At 37.1% G+C, this 17,332-nt stretch overlaps 1 protein-coding gene across 20 annotated transcripts in view; it reads right to left on the bottom strand.

Moving 5' to 3' along the window:
* UNC79 (unc-79 homolog, NALCN channel complex subunit) overlaps positions 1 to 15,138 on the bottom strand; it is a 270,421-nt gene extending 255,283 nt beyond the window's left edge. For 9 of the 20 annotated variants that reach the window (XM_058740129.1, XM_058740133.1, XM_058740147.1 and 6 more), the window contains exons 1-2: positions 14,160 to 14,262; positions 4,578 to 4,651 (exon numbers count right to left, since the gene is read on the bottom strand). Coding sequence is in view for 1 of the 20 variants with exons in the window: in XM_058740144.1 (XP_058596127.1) it covers positions 14,160 to 14,181 (22 nt within the window). In the remaining 19 variants the exon portion in view is untranslated. Of the gene's footprint in view, positions 1 to 4,577; positions 4,652 to 14,159; positions 14,274 to 14,344 lie in introns of those variants that run through there. The other 11 variants (XM_058740139.1, XM_058740142.1, XM_058740141.1 and 8 more) reach the window with 5 other exon arrangements.
* Positions 15,139 to 17,332: the final 2,194 nt, after the last annotated feature.

Below are 17,332 nucleotides of genomic sequence, written 5' to 3'. Positions count from 1 at the left end.
CCACGTGGGGCTCGAACTCATCAACCATGAGATCATGACCTGAGCCAAATTTGGACATTTAACCAACTGAGCCACCCAGGTGCCCCAAAACATATTTTTTAAAGGCATAAAGATTGGAAAGATAGATGTAAAAACATTCTTTATTCACAGGTGACATGATGGTATGTGTTGAAACCTTAAGTAATACCCCCCAAAAAGCTACTAGACTAATAAGTAATTAGCATTGCAGCAGTGCAGGATATAAGATCAAAATAGAAAAACTAACTGTATTTCTCTATACTAACACCAAGTAATTAGAAAATGAAATTTGGAAAACAACTCCACAAAAATACTTAGGAATAAATTTAATGAATGATGTAACAATTGCAAGACATTATAAAGGGAAATCAAACAAGACCTAAATAAGTACACATACGTCTCATTCCAAGAATTAGAAAACTCAGTGTTCCTAAAAAACTCAGTGTTCCTCAGTAATCCTCCTCAAACTGATGTATTGGCCAAAATCCAAATAAATTTCTTTTGAAAAACAATGACATGTTGGTTTTTAAATTTACATTGATAGAAAAGGACCTACAATAGTTAAAATAATTTGTAAAAAAAAAAAAAAAAAAAGAACAAAGTTGGAAGATTTATACTACTTGATTTCAAACCTTGCTATAAACTTACAGTAATAAAGAGAGTATGTCACTGGCCTAAGGATAGACATATAAATGAATAAACAGAATAAAGTCTAGAGAGAGACCCAGATATATGATAGGCTGATTTTCAACAAAGGTACCAAGATAATTCAAAGGAGACAAGATATTTTTTTATAACAAATGGTGCTGGAACAACTGGATACTCTATATGGAAATAATGAACCTCAAACCTTACCTCTTGCCAAACATAAAAATTGACTCAAAGTATTCATAGACCTAAATGTTAGAAATTAAACTATTATATTTCTAGAAGAAAACAATGGAGAAAATCTTTGTGTCATTAGGTGAGGCAAACATTTCTTAAACAGGACACCAAAAGCACAAATTATAAAAGAAAAAAAATGTTGGTGAATTGGACTTCATGATTTGAAAGTTTCACTTCTCAAAAGTCAGTTATGAAAACACAAAGGTAAGCCACAGACTAGAAGCAAAATTTTTCACAACAAAGAGCTTGTATTCAGAATCAACAACTTTTACAACTCAACAAGAAGGCCAAAAATCTAACAAAAGATTGAAAGAGACATGTCCCATAAAAAGATATGCAAATGGCCAAGAAGCACATAAAAAGCATCACTAGTCCTAAGATAAATGCTAATTAAGACCGCAGTGAGATACCACTACACACACCTACTAGAACAACTTACGTTAATACCAAGTCAATGCCCAGTGCTGGTGAAGATGTGGGACAACTGGAACTCCCTCCTCCAGTACTGGTGGGAATGCAAAATGTTACAGCCACTTTGATAAACAATATGGCACTATCTTATAATGTTAAATATTCATTTACCATAATACCAAGCATTTCTACTCCTAGATGTTCACCCTAGAGAAAAAAAAAAATATGGCCCCATGAAAATATGTATGCAGATACCTTTAGCAGCATTATTTGTAATAGCCAAAAACTGAAAACAGCCCAAATATTGTATGCATACCATGGAATACTGCAGAACAATAAAAAGGAGAAAAATATTAATATATACAACAATAATTAGCCTCAAAGACATTATGCTAAATAAAAGAAGTCAACAAAAGACTATGTTCTCAATTGTTCTATTTATATAAAGTCTAGAAAACACAACATAATAGCAACAGAAGGCAGATCTGTGTTTGCCTGAGACCAGCAGTAGAGGAAGAAGATCAAGAGCGAAGGTGCAGATAAATTGGTGCAGCCACCATGGAAAACAGTACTGGAAGTTCCTCAAAAAATTAAAAATAGAAATATCATATGATCCAGTAATTCCACTACTGAGTATTTACCCAAAGGAAACAAAAACACTAATTATAAAAGATATATTCATGCCTACGTTTACTGCAGCATTATTTACAATAGCCAAGATACGGAAGCAGCCCAAGTGTCCATCAATAGAAGAGTGGATAAAGAAAATGTGGTATATATAGGCAATGGAATATTACTCAGCCATATTAAAGGATGAGATCTTGCCATCTGTGACAACACATATGGACCTAGTGGGTATTACACTATGTGAAATAAGTCAGACTGAGAAAGAAAAATACCATATGATTTCCCTTATATACAGAATTTAAAAACAAAACAAACAAAAAGAAGAAACGGACCCATTGCTGCAAAGAACAAACTGATGGCTGCCAGAGGGGAGGGGAATAGGGGGATGGGCAAAATGAGTGAAGAGAAGTAGGAGATACAGGCTTTCATTTATGGAATGAGTAAAGTCAGGGGAATAAAAGGTACAGCAAGGGGAATACAGTCAATGGCACCATAATACCATCAGGTGACAGATGGTAGCTACACTTGTGGTGAGCAGAGCATAACGTACAAACTCATCAAATCACTATGCTGTACAACTGAAACTAATGTAATATTGTAAGTCAACTACACTTCAATTTAAAAAAGAGCAAAAGCACACAAGGACTTTTTAAGATAAGGGGACTATTCGTTATACTGGTTAGGGTGGTAGTTACACTATTATATATACTTAGCAAAATTCATTAAACTCTGCCTTGAAAATGGGTGAATTTTTTATATATATTATTTCCAGAAAAAAAAAGAGGGAAGAAAATAACATGTATTCCAATACGTAGGTACTTGGGCATGTTTACACTAGAAGACATAATGACATAGTCAGATGCTTGTACTTACTTATACTGAATAAGTTTGAATTTGTGAGAAATAAGATAATATTCAACAGAACGGTTTCATTTTTTTATTTATATTTGACATTTCAATTGTCCTCCTCCTGCTGGGATAGTTTTTTGTTTTTTTTTTTTAATTTTTTTTTTCAACGTTTTTTTTTTAATTTATTTTTGGGACAGAGAGAGACAGAGCATGAACGGGGGAGGGGCAGAGAGAGAGGGAGACACAGAATCGGAAACAGGCTCCAGGCTCCGAGCCGTCAGCCCAGAGCCTGACGCGGGGCTCGAACTCACGGACCGCGAGATCGTGACCTGGCTGAAGTTGGACGCTTAACGGACTGCGCCACCCAGGCGCCCCTATATTTGACATTTCAAATTAAGGATTAAATAAATATATTTCTATATATATGTGGAATCAGCATGAATAAGCTGATTCACATATAGAGAAATAAAAGTACATTGTGTGGGTGACTCTTAAAAAACTCAAAAGAAATGAAGAAAGATTTTAAAAACATTCAACAGAAAGTGATCCATACAGAAGATAAGCAAAAAAAAAAAAAAAAAAAATTACATATGATAGGGATCACAAAGAATGTCAAATAATAGAACAAAATAAATACTAAAACTATTCCAGAACACGTTCCTAAAATTTTTTTTTTTAATCTTGAAATTAAGGCATCTGGGTGGCTCAGTCAGTTAAGCATCTGACTTCAGCTCAGGTCATGATCTCACAGTTCATGAGTTCAAGCCCTGCATCAGGCTCTGCACTGACAGCACGGAGCGTGCAACCTGCTTCGGATTCTGTCTCCCTCTCTCTGCCCCTCCCCCACTTGCACTTTCTCTCTCTCTCTCTCTCTCTCTCTCTCTCTCTCTCTCTTTCTCAAAAATAGATAAACATTTAAAAAAATCTTGAAATTACATATTGAAAAGACACACCACAATCATTTCAGCATGGCCAACACAGAATCATATTATAGTTAAAACTACTTTAAAGAAAAATTAAAAAAACCTTGGGCAATCAGGCAAAAAGGCTAAGTCACTCATAAGGGAAAGAAAACAAGACTGTCACCAGACTTTTCAACAATTCTTAATGCCCACCCCACCCTCAAAAAAAATAGTATAACATATGTAAAATACTAAAGGTAAAGAAATATGAGTCAAGGGTTTTATATCTCACCAAACTGATGTCTGAATACAAGCTGCAAACTACTATAAACTTGCCAAATTTGGGATACATTGGTCCTGTGAGCCCTTCCTAAAGAATCAATTAGAAAAGAACATTCAGACAATCAAAAAGATTGAGAAACAGTAATATAAGAATCCGCGATGGTCATTAGATATAAATATACCTGTAGAACAAAGCTAAACTGTGGTTATAAAGGAAACAATATAGTAAATACAGTATAATTATCAATAGTTGGGGTGAGGAAATAAGGAGTACATATGGATATGATTGTCTAATAGACACTAATTGGAAATAAAAGGATATTACTTTAGATCAGATAGTGGAGTAGAAGGAGTAAGGGAGAAGAGGTTACCAGATAATTTCAGTGTTGTTTAATGTAGGCAACCAATAAGTATGCCCCCCAAAAATGGACTAATGCTATATAAAGGTATCAGTAAAAAGTTAACCAATGAAACACACAAGCAGATAAAACCCACTACATGATGAGAAAGCACAGATACAAAAGATATAAAAATAAAACAATATGATAGAACTGAGGCCAAACATATTAATAATATCAATAGATGTAAATGGACTTAACTCACCTATTGAAAGAAAAGGATTTTCAGATTGTCTAATAAAGCAAAATCCAACACTATGCAGAATACAAGAGACACACCTAAAACAAAGAGATTCAAAAGAGTTAAAAATAAAAGGATGGAGAAAGATATATCAGGCAAACACAAATAAAAGAAAATAGGGTTCATAATCTTGATATCCAACAGGGTGGAATTGAGACCCAAAAGCATTAAAATGTATAAAGAAGAACACTTCATAATGCTTAAGTCTACAATTCACAATGAAGATAATATAATTATTAACATTTATGCACCCAATAACACAGCAATAGCCTTCATTAAGCAGCAACCTACAGGAGATGAAAGGAGAAATAGACAAAAACACATTAATAATAGACTTTAACATACCTCTCACAATCCAAGATCAAGCAGATGAAAAATCAATAAAGGTACAGAAGACCTAAACAACATAAATAAGGTAGATCTTATAGATCTACATCAAACTCTGAACCCCAGTAACAGAGATTACAACTTCTTTTCAAATACACCCAGAATACTCATAAAAACTGACTAAATCTTCGGCCACAGAGAAAACCACAGTAAGGTCCAAAGAATAGAAATAATGCAAATATCATCCTCAGATTATAATGCAATAAAAATAGAAATCAATAACAAAATTTTAAAAAACTAAAATATCCTTCCACTTTTAAGCAACTCCTGGATCAAAGGGAAAATACAAAATTAAACTGTAGAATTTCTTGAAAATGATAATTAAAGCCTGACATTATCAGAATCTGTAGGCTACAGAGAAAGGAAGGATCAAAGAAAAATACATAGCATGAAATGCCTATATAGGAAATATTAAAATAAATAAATTAGCGCCCGACTCAAAAAGCCTTCTAGGGAACACCAAAATAAAACAAAGAAATCAAGGAAAAGGAGGATTAATAATAAATGGCACAAGTTAATTTAGAAACCAAAAAAAAAACCAGTAGAATCAATACATAAATCCAAAAACTAGTTCCCTAGAAAAGAAAGCAACAATGGACAAACCACTAATTCACTCATGACAAAAGGAGGGAGGGGGTAGTCAGGAGAAAACATAAATATATAGCATTAAAAGCACAACAATTGAAATGACAAGGAAGTTAAAGAAAATTTTTAGAAAAGTTCTAAGAGACTCTTTTGCAAAATTTTATACAAACAAATTTGAAAACATCCTTGGATGACATGAATAATGTTTTAGAGAAATAAAACCTACCAAAATAGACCCCAGTAGAAACAGAAATTCTAAACAGAGTAAGAGTCATAGAGGACACAGAGAAAGAAGTTAGAGTTCCACTACAAAAGAGCACCAAGCCAGATGGTTTCACAAGGGAACTCTAACAAACTTAAAGATCAGGTAACCCCAATGTTACTTTAATCATTCCAGAGCATAAAAAGAAGGAAAACTTCCAAACTCATTTTCCATAGTGAGTACAACAATGTTCTCAGATCCTGACTAGAACTGCTCCCAACCTCCACCCCTACAAAAAAAAAATGAATGAATACATAAATATTTTTTTTAAGTTTAAATTTATTTATTTTGAAAGGGAGAGAGACAGCACACAAGTGGGGTAAAGGCACAGAGAGAGTGAGAGACAGAATCCCAAGCAGGCTGTCAGCACAAAGCCCAATGCGGAGCTCCAGCTCACAGTTGGTGAGATTGTGACCTGGGCCAAAATCAAGAGTCAGGTGCTTCACCAACTGAGCTACCCAGACACCTCTATAAATAATTGTTTTAAAAACCTGTGGACCAATATAACTCATGAATATCAATGCAAAAATTATTAAATAAAATATGACAAAATCTAACCCAGCATATTCATAAAGTTAAGAGAGGTCATATGGCTTCCAAAAATATAGAAAACTCAGCACCAGTCAGGTTTTTGTAAAAAGCTCAATAACATAGAAATTGATGGATACTTCCTTAGTAAATTATCTCAGCCCCAAATAATAGCTCATTTAAAAAAGAAATACTAGAGGCTTTCCTATGAAAATTAAAAACAAGGCAAAAATACCCACTATCTACACCATATTTAACATTGTGTTGGAGATATTCACCAATGCAATTAGAAAAGAGAAAGCAATTCAAGATATAAGAATTGGATAGAAAAGAAAGGATAAAATTATTTCCTGTTGTTCACAGACTGTATAATTATATATACATTGAAAACTCCCCCAAAAATAAATGGCAAACTGCTACACAAAGATCATTTAGTAAAGTAGGATTATAAAATTTGCATACAAAGATCAATAGCCTTCATGTAAAAAATTAGAGATGGAAGATAGACCCCAATTATGATAGAAAAAAAAGAGAAAATACTAAACATAAGGTTAACAAAAAATTCCAAAGCATCCCTAAAAAGGCATGAAAAGACTTGAACAAACAGAAGAACATATCATGTTGTTAGATAATAAGATTCAATATCCTGGGGCACCTGGGTGGCTCAGTCAGATCATGATCTTGATTTCAGCTCAGATCATGATCTCACGGTTGGTGAGTTCAAGCCCCATATGGGGCTCTACTCTGACAGCACAGAGCCTGCTTGGGATTCTCTCTCTCATCTCTCTCTGCCCCTTCCCTGCTCGCGCACACACACTCTCTCTCTCACTCTCTCTTTCTCTAAATAAATAAATATTTTTAAAAGTAAGATTCAGTATCCTAAAGATATTAGTTCTCCCTACATAAGTTATTTTCTAATTTTAATGTGATACTCATAAAAATGCTATCAGGCTTTTTTCTGGAGATATATAACTTTATTATAAAATTAATTTGGCAGATTGAGAAAGAATAACCAGAAAAGTCCGGAAAACGAGAACAATGCTGAGTGGCGGCCAGGGATTCTAACAAGATTCTCTACAAAAATTTTAGCCTCCAGTAAGAACAACAACAACAACAACAACAACAAAAGCAATAATGGTCACAAGGAGCAAACATTGTCTCTCTATGAATAAGTCATGACAAGTTCATCAATTTCCTATTATTTTCAGGGACCTAGACAGCGCATCAAAGGAAAGCTGAAAATAGAGTATATACACCTCAGCACAGTGGGATGCCCCTGAGTACTCAACTGTAATCTTCTCTAAAACCTAGTACAGAGTCTGACACATTGTAAACACTCAATAAATATTTGCTAAGTAAGTGAATGGACAAGTTGATGAAATATGGATTGCTTGGTACCACAAAAGAAGAGAAAAACAAGACAAAAATATAACATATGAATTGAAAAAAACTAAAAATTCTAAATAAAATGGTTGAGCTTTCCATACTATAGAAAGCAAGCTTATTGATAAAAATACATTTTGCTTAATGTACTTCTTGATGCAATAAACATTTCAGTTCTAAGCCAATATATGTGCTCATCTATGAATAGCTACTCCTATCTTTTCAGAATATAAGTAATAAGTGTGAGTTTACAACACAACAATACTATAAAATGAAAATCCCAATGTAAAGCCTACTTATAGGTTGAGTAATCAATACATAAAACTTGAACAGATGTATTATCAAAGGATCCACATTAAATTACAGCATCACAAGTCCCCAACTTCAAATGTATTGTCACTTTATCATAAGAAAAACAGTTGGCTATGTACTAAGATTGGCTACCAATTAGGAATCATAACTATTATGCTGAATATAGTAACAGAAAATTTTAGCTAATGAGAAAGAAGCAAAAACACAATTAACATTCAGAAAAAGTATAACTTGTTATATAAATACTATAAAATTTGATTTAGCAAATACGTTTTATATACTTTTAAAGTGTATTTTTATTTACTTGTAAATCCAATTGAAAAGCATGCATTCTGTATAGTTTATATTCACATTGTACTGAGTGCAAAACTTCACATTAACAAAAATGTGAAATCTTCAAATTAATGTATCCAAAAATTGGATTATGTAATCCTTCTTTATAAATCCTTCTTTATAAAAAGACATTTAATGCACTCTCAACCATTTTTACCTTGAAGAAACAGCTTTTGTGCATACACTGTGCTCTAGACAATGGTGTTTGCACACTGGAGACACAAAAATGAACATAATACAGTCTATACATAAAGTAAATGAGGTCCCCTAACAAGAAAACAAATTATTCCATACAGTGTGAGTACACGAGAGGGGCGTACAAGGGGAGACTGGCAATCAGGCAGGGCTTCCAAGCTAAGTACTGGACAAAAGAAAGGCAAAGAAGAGGGCATGGAGAAAAAGAAAGCATTTCAGGCAAAAAGAAAACAGTACATTGGAGGAACTGGAAAAAAAAAATCCAAAATAACTAGATCAAAGAGTTGGGCAGCAATTTAGTTGCATGGGCTAGAATCAACAGGGGTTGGTGATTTGTTGTATCTCCGTGATAACAGAGAGTAGGAGAAGCTTAAGAAGACTCCCCAGTTTTTTCACTTGGGTGAATGGGTAGATAGTAGTGCTATTCATTAAAATGAGTAATATCCAAAGAAGTACACGCATGAGGGAGAAGACGAAGAGTTTGGGTTTGAGATGACTATAGGATGCCTGGATAGAGACAGAGGCTTTTGTTCAAGAGACATGTTTAGACTTTAAACTTGTATTTGGGTGCCATCCACATAGAGGTGACAACTGATGAAAGTGAATGAAACCAAGAACCTGTGCAATTTAAAAAAGGAGGGGGGAACCTAATGACAAAATGCTGTTCATAAAAAATAGGGAGAAGAAAGTAGCCCTAAGGGAAATAATCTGAGTAGGAACAGCCAGAAAAGAAAGAAGAAAAGAAGAGTTCAAATTTAAAATGTGGCAACTACTGTCAAATGATGCAGAGAAGCCATGTAAGACAAGAGCTAAAAACCATGTGCTCTTTTTGCTACCACAAATACGGCTAATAACCATATTCCAATTTTTGTATGTGTGAATAAAACTAGTTTTCTCTATAAGAGGTTAGCAATGTTGTTGTGCCAAGATTTCTAAATGACTACAAGTTGCAGTACTATTCAAAGAGATGTTTTTCTATTATAATAGTAATACAGCAATATTCTATTTACAGTAATATAATGTACATAAAATAATTTTTTAACTATCAATTTCTTTTTTTTTAAATTTTTTTTAACGTTTATTTATTTTTGAGACAGAGAGAGACAGAGAATGAACAGGGGAGGGGCAGAGAGAGAGGGAGACACAGAATCAGAAGCAGGTTCCAGGCTCTGAGCTGTCAGCACAGAGCCCGATGCGGGGCTCGAACTCACGGACCGTGAGATCATGACCTGAGCCGAAGTCGGACGCTTAACCAACCAAGCCACCCAGGCGCCCCTCAATTTCTCTAAACATGACCCTTAAAGATGCATGGGACAGGGCCAAGTTCAACTTCATAGTGCTAATTATCTCTACTCTTAAAAGTGTTTTTCATATAATCAAAAAGACTTTTAGTTACTAAGATAAAGATGTTGAGCAGGACTGGGGCACCTGGATGGCTCAGTCGGTTAAGCATCTGACTTCAGCTCAGGTCATGATCTCACAGTTCATGAATTTGAGCCCTACATCAGGCTCTCTGCTATCAGCACAGAGGCCCCTTTGGATCCTCTGTTCCCCTCTCTCTCTGCCCCTTCACAGCTCATGCTCTCTCTCTCTCTCAAAAATAAATAAACATTCAAAAAAAATGTTTAAGATGAGTAGGGTAAGCACACTAAAAATAGCATATATTCACATTTCTATAATTAGCTTTTTTGAATTTATACTCAGCAGGCTAATTTCCAAAATTGACAAACATTTTGATGGATATTTATATAAGTGATTTGTGTTTATCAGCTACTACACCATCATTATAATACAAAAAGTGATGGATAGGGATTTCATGCTTTAGAAATCCTCTGTTTAGATGATTAGCCAGTGCCTTGCTAGATATACCAAGTCAAGGAATTGCCATGCAGAAATCTCCTCCCACTTAAAATGGGTTAGGCTGACTGCTGTAGAGGAGACCCAGAGACAAGGAAAGGAGAATAAAAAATAGTCCAATAGACCATGTCCCATTTAAATAATATCATGGTTACTTTTTTTTTCTGCTACACTCGGGGGGGGGGGGTGAGTAGATCCAAATTTATAATTATCCTCATTTTAGCAGCAAGCATAAGATTTTATACTTGGTAATGATGATGATAATAATAGCTAACATTTATTAACCCCTCATTATGTGCCAAGATTCTGTGCTAAGCACTTTTCCATGGATCACCTCATTTTAATCTTCACAACAACTATGACTATCCCCATTTTATAGATAATACAGTCAAGGCTTAGAAAGGTTGAGTTAACTTGTCTAAGGTCACAGAGATTGCAAGAAGCAGAGCCAGAATTTATACTTAGGCAGCAGTCTGATTCTAGAACCCCAACTCAACTTCTGCTGTTACTGAAGGATGCTTCTTTTGAAAGAGCACATCCAAAGTACTCCAGATTATTCCATTTTAACTCTTAGAAGACAGAGAAAGGGAGAGGAGGTGGATTCCTTAGAACCCCAAATAAAAGAATCATTTCAGATTCTACAGCAACTACAAAAACATTTTCACTACAGTGAATGTTGTAAGAAAAAGAAGCATTTGGAGGAAAAAAGTTTTAGCTCTGTGCAGTCGCCTTAAGAAATTGCTAGGAAGCTTTCACCTTCTGTTATGATGTTCTGCACATTATACAGGAAACAGAGTGAATGTATAAAAAAAGCTCCAAACTATATCCTAGCTAATACTAGTCTCTCTTTCATCATTATTACTTATTTCACACAAGAAAATATCACTACATAAAAATAAAATCATTTTTCACATATCTGTGATACATTACATCTCAAAGGTAAATCACGTAATCTGTTTGGATTGAAATGCAAGTGCTTCCTCTTGCTGGTTCAACCAAACTATCTCCACTTCCTGCACCAGTGAAACCTCTACCTACATCAAGACGCCTCAGGAAGAAGAGCAATAGAAATAATATTGTGACATTATATTAAACCTCATTCTTCCTCTTGGTCCTTAGGCAAGTGGTACTATGCATAATCCTGAATTCAGAGGATAAATAAATTCTCTAGTTCTCTCCTGTTCTGGTGGTCTTCGCATCCAGTAGGAGAGAAAAATCTCGTAGCCTTCCCTTCTTTCTCCTTCCTTCTAGCCATATTCCTACTAAGTCCAAAGATAAAATACCACAAATCTGCAACTTCTCTTTATTAAAAAGTATTCACCCTTCATGAACGTCAACCATGCAGATTTTCATGTGTTTGCTCTATTTTCAGGTATACAATGTGCACTCAAGTGACAATACATTCATGTTAGTGCATGTAAAACAGAAAAAAAAAGAAATTTTTAACTTCCCTTCACTATAAATAAAGATACCTCAAAACACCCAAAACATCTTTATCCTTTTCACAGCCTATTCCCATTTACCTCCTTTGCCTTCCAGAACAAAACAATTAGGACAAATAAAGCTGCTACTATTATCCCTTAATTCATAGATGGAAACTCTGAGGCACTAAAGTATTAAGTTAATTGCCCTGTGTCTCACAGTTAATCAGAAGGGCATGAAAAACTCAAATCCACATGTTCTAACTTCAAATATGGTGTCCTTTCCATTATCTACAGAGGGAAAAAAAATCTGTTTTACAAACACTTCTAAAATAGCTTCTTAACTACACACTACCTGTACTACACAACCAAATCCACCAGTAGATTTTATTCATCCTGGCATTAACTGCCCAGGAAAGAGACAAGACAATGCATCCAGTGCATCTCAAATATAACAAGGAAACAAAAACACAGAAAAAAGACAGTAATACTCACTGGTTTTAACCTGAAGTCACATAATATGTAACTATAAAATCAAATGATAGGTGGTGGGTTTTTTAACATACTATAATAAAACCTTCAAGGGTGTGATATTCTTAAGTGGAAAGTTCACACTGATTCCAACTATGTTACCATTACTCAAAACATAATGCATTCAATTTGTTTGAAATCCTATGTGGAAGCAAAATTTTTCTTTGAGGTTTAGATTTAACTTTTAAAAACAGGCCAAAAAATTCACAAAAGAACTTTCTGTTTAGAAGAGATGGAATATTAAGAGGGAAAGAGCTATCATTTCTTGAGTTCTTTTATGTGCTAGGCTCACTACTCAATCTTCCATGTGTATTCCCTCGTTTATAATCACAACGCCATCAGCATTATTACCCCAGGTTTACAGATGAGGAAATAAAGTTTAGAGACATCAATTATCTTGCCCAAGGTCAAACAGTAAATGGCAGAACTAGGATTCAAACCAGGTGTTCCAGATTCCAAAAATAACATTGTTAAGAGGTACAAGCACTGGATGGTAGGTGGGCATAGAGAATCTCTAATGAACCATCAATCTGGGAATTCTGTGAGCCTTCAGTTCATTTCATCTATCTGGTGAATAAGTGGCACACTGCATATGCATATCATATACAACATACTGCCCCACAATAATGAGACTACTGTGTCGGGTGTCTCACAAAATGATTTTTATAGCCATTCCAAAAAAAGAAATACAAAGACTTAAGTAGTGACAGGACAGCATTATCAACTTAACTGTGTACTTCTTTGAGAGAAACAAGAGTCAATTAGATGAACCAGTTCTGGCATATTTGTTAAAAATTCAAACTCATTGCTTAATAAAAATATCTTTTATTTACAAAAACTAAGTTCCTGAATCCCTCAAGTGCACTCGGGAAAAGATTTCACATTAATCAACCTACGAAGTACATACCACCGGCCTACAAATGCGCACTGCAATAAGAGAGGCTATAGGAAGCATATTAGAAACTTCCTCTGTCCACAAGGAGTTAGCAGGTTGTTTCCAACCAAACACACTGGGACAACTAAAATCCTCTTGCTATTTGTTGTAGTTTGTGTGAGCTGCCCTACAAAGGAAACCTCTTTGGAAAAATAATTAGATCATTTTCTCAGAGCCCCTTTCACCTTCATGCAAAGCACCAACTCTTGCTTTAACCTGTGGTTGGGGTTAGTTTTTGCATTAGTGTAGGTATTCAGGAGTTGATTTTCCTCACACTGGTCCAGAATTCTGCCTGACTCCCGGCTCCCTCTCCCTTCTCTCCTTTCCTGCCTCTCCAACCCGAAGTGGAAACTGCAGACTCAAACTCCCCGATGGCTCCAGCACCTAGAACTGGGCATGCTCAGAAGGCCAGGCAGGCTTTGGTTGCACTGACAGTTCCCCGCCCCTGATTTGCCGCTGCCCCCCTTCCCCCACTCCAACAAGAGATACTGAAATGTTTATCTGAAAGATATGAGGCCTCTTTTTCCCGAGAATGACCCCATTTCAATTTCATTTCGCAGGGTCTTTCAGTCTTGCGAAACCCCACCACAAGCCCGAGAAGACAGCATTATTTTTCAGCACCGGGGACAGCGCCGCGTTGCCATCCACGTCCACCCTCCCCCACTTTCTCTTCCGCCCCCCACCCCCCACCCGACCCAACCTCAGCCCCCACCCCCGCACCAGCACGATGCCAAGGTCTCCCGGCAGCCGCAAACGCCGCAACTGCAATAGCTCCCAGCCGGAGGCCGGGCCGGAACGCCGGGCCGGCTGCTACTTACACTGCTCCGCTTTGGTGGACATGGTGCTGTCCAGATGGAAAGGCTTTGCCCCAAAATCTGTGTCGTGTGAGCTCCCTCGCTCCGCCAGCGATGTTGCGAGGAAAAGAGCGCATACCCCCCACCCCCCACCCCCTCGCTTTCCCCCTCCCTTAGGCCCGTGTCGCTACCATTCGGACAAAACGCACATCAAATTGCAGAATTCGGTCCCGGAAGGTTAGGAAATCGCCCCCGGAGAAATGGGTGGGATTTAATAGGCGGCCAAAGGCTTCCTGTCCGTCCCCTCCTGGAGCTGCCCGCGTTGATGTGGGCGGGGAGACCGAAAGGAGAGAGCAAGCCGCGGCTCCTGGTGAAATGGGAAAATGGGCTCGACCGGGGGAGGAGTATTTCCATTCATAAGGCGCTCGGAGGGGACGGGTGTTTCCCAGAGAAAAGCCTCTTAAAGTGCCGGAGTCCCCGACCATTTGGATCTCCCATTGGCGTTCTCCGGGCCTGTAAATCCTGCTCCGGGAGCAGCCCCGGTGCCTCAACGAGGTGACCGGAGAGGGACACAAGTGCGTCCCACGCTTGGTCTCAACCTCCCGGAGGAAGGAGGGGGAGGCGGATCCGGGGCGGGCTGGAGACAGCCGGGGCCGGAGGGCGGCGAGGACGCTCCAGAGGACCGCGAAGAAGGAAATGCACAAGTAACCCTCAGCATGGCTTCCCGGCGTGCTGCGGTCCGTGCCCTCTGCCTCCCCTCTCTGATGGGCTCTCCTGCTGATGATTAGTATGGGAGGTCCCACTGCCTGGGGGCTGGGAGACGACTTAAAAAGTTGGGGCAAAGGAAGGAGGAGAATTCCACGGAAGGTGAAGCTGGAGGGCCACAGAAAAGAAAAATGAAAGATTAGAGACAAGGAACCCAGGTGTGTTCCCTTGCAACCACCCAGAATGGAAATTGGCACGTGAGGAAATTGGCACGTGGCACTGCTGAAAAACCAAATGAAGCCAATGGAAAGGGGCATCATACATGTTAATAGAAGATACTTAAAGAATCAACTGCGGAGTGGAGGGACGTTCTGAGCCTGGACTTAGAGTCAGGCAGAACCAGATTTAAGACTTACCCATTTTAGGACCAATCTTTTAATGTCCTTGAGTCTCAGGTTCTGCATCTGTAAAATGAGAATAAAACCTGCTTGGTCGCTGAAAAAGACTTATTGGGCAGATCAAATGGTCATGGATGTGAAAGTCCTTCTAAATTAAAGTCCTTTTAGTTAAAGTCTTTTTAAAATTAAAGTACTGTACATTTGCCAACCGCTGTGACCACTCTTTAATTCAAATAACCTAAATAATTTGTGAAAGCTAAGAAGCAATGATCAAAGCACGTTGATTTAGCAAAAGCTATGGAAACAATACTGTAAGAGTTGAGCAATTGTTTTCAGTGCTAATAACTGTGGTGACTAAATCAATATCAATATTTTTCCATCTCACCAAAAAAGAATAATCCTTGGGGCGCCTGGCAGAGTCAGTCGGAAGAGCATGCGACTCTTGATCTCTGAGCTGTGAGTTCAAGCCCCACGTTAGGTACAGAGATTACTTAAATAAATAAAATGTTTAAATAAAAATAATTTAACAATTAGAAAATAAAAACTTAAAAAGCATAATCCTTATTTTAGGGAAAAGGATGTTAAATTGAATATGATACATACAACACATTCAAAATAAATCTTTGACAATTAAGAAAAAAATATGTGACCACATATCAAGAAAAGATGTTTCTGAATAGCCTGAAAAAGTCTTCTGACAGCAAGGAAACTGCCCATTATGACGCACACAGTGGCAAAGCTCTATAATAGTGGCAAAAATGTTAACAATTTAGCTCTTTGGGGTGCATACACAACTAAGACTGAATCACCTCACTGATTGACAGGTTGGTCTTCCTAACCAGGCTGATCACCCTACACCATTGTTCATTCCTAAAAATACATCCCAGAGAAGTTCCATTTTTCAGTCAAAGATAAATGGTGGTGTAAAGAATAATGCTAACGAGTTAATTTGGGGTAAAAATAAGCTAGAACCGTTCTGAAAGAAAATATGAATATAATATAAATCTTTGAAGATATCAAATATTGTGTGATTAAAAGAAGGCTCAATGATTTACTCAGAAATTTCTGGAAGGCTTGAGGCTTTGATAAAGAAAACAATTGGAAAAAAATTTAATGGTGTCCTATGGGTAACCCAGAAAGAAAGCAACAATGTGTTGGAAACTACTCTTCCATGGCCTGCTTACTAATCTTGCTGTTTGTCATGAATTAAAACCTCCTACTACCCCACTGAGAGTGTAACATTGTTAAGGGGTACAGACTCAGGAGTTAGATAGCCTGAGTTTGACTTCCAGCTCTGCTTCAGTGTGACCTTAAGCAAGTTTCTTCTCTGTCTCAATTTTTCTCACCTGCAAAATACTCATAATAATATAGCTACCTCAAAGGTTGTTGTCAGGATTAAATGAGTATACACAAAGAATCTAGAATAATCCTTGACACATTTTAATGACATGAGAATCTAGAATAATCCTTGACACATGTGTTTGCTTTTGTTAGCGTTACTGTTCAAGCCATTGAAATGTACCCATTCCATTAAGGCTAGTTCTGACTGTTTCAAACCCTTCAAAGCCTGAAATCATCTGTATAATTGATACCCTAATTAACAACCTAGGCTCTTACAACCTCAACCTTCTAACATGCCTATTGAGCTAATTCACTAACCTGTATCATATCCATTATCCACTTTCTCCACTCCAACAGAGGGCCTAAATTACTACTTCAAACAAAGATGAACCTCTACTTCCCTTTGTCTCCACCTACCTGTGTCAACCTTTGTTTCTTTTATTCTACTGCAAAAGGAGTGCCTCTCCTCATTGCCAGGTGAAATGCCCTTTTCTAAAACTATACCTCTAATTAAAAATGCTCCCATGAATTGTCCTGTATTTCCAACATTTTAAGTCTCTATCTTTTCAATGGATTGTCCCATTCTGGTCACAAACATGAATCCTGGAAAAGCTGTACCTATCATAATAGCGAATCAGTGATCTCCATTTCTCCACCTACTGTCTCCATTTCTTCAGCATCCCACCTATTAGCAACTTTTGCTGAAACAGTTTCTTTCAATAGTCACTAATAATTTCCTAATACTCTATTACA

This window comes from Neofelis nebulosa, chromosome 7 (genome assembly GCF_028018385.1).
Source record: "Neofelis nebulosa isolate mNeoNeb1 chromosome 7, mNeoNeb1.pri, whole genome shotgun sequence".
NCBI lineage: Eukaryota > Metazoa > Chordata > Mammalia > Carnivora > Felidae > Neofelis > Neofelis nebulosa.
Note: the sequence above shows the minus strand (reverse complement) of the source record. Positions and strands in the feature narration are given on the sequence as shown.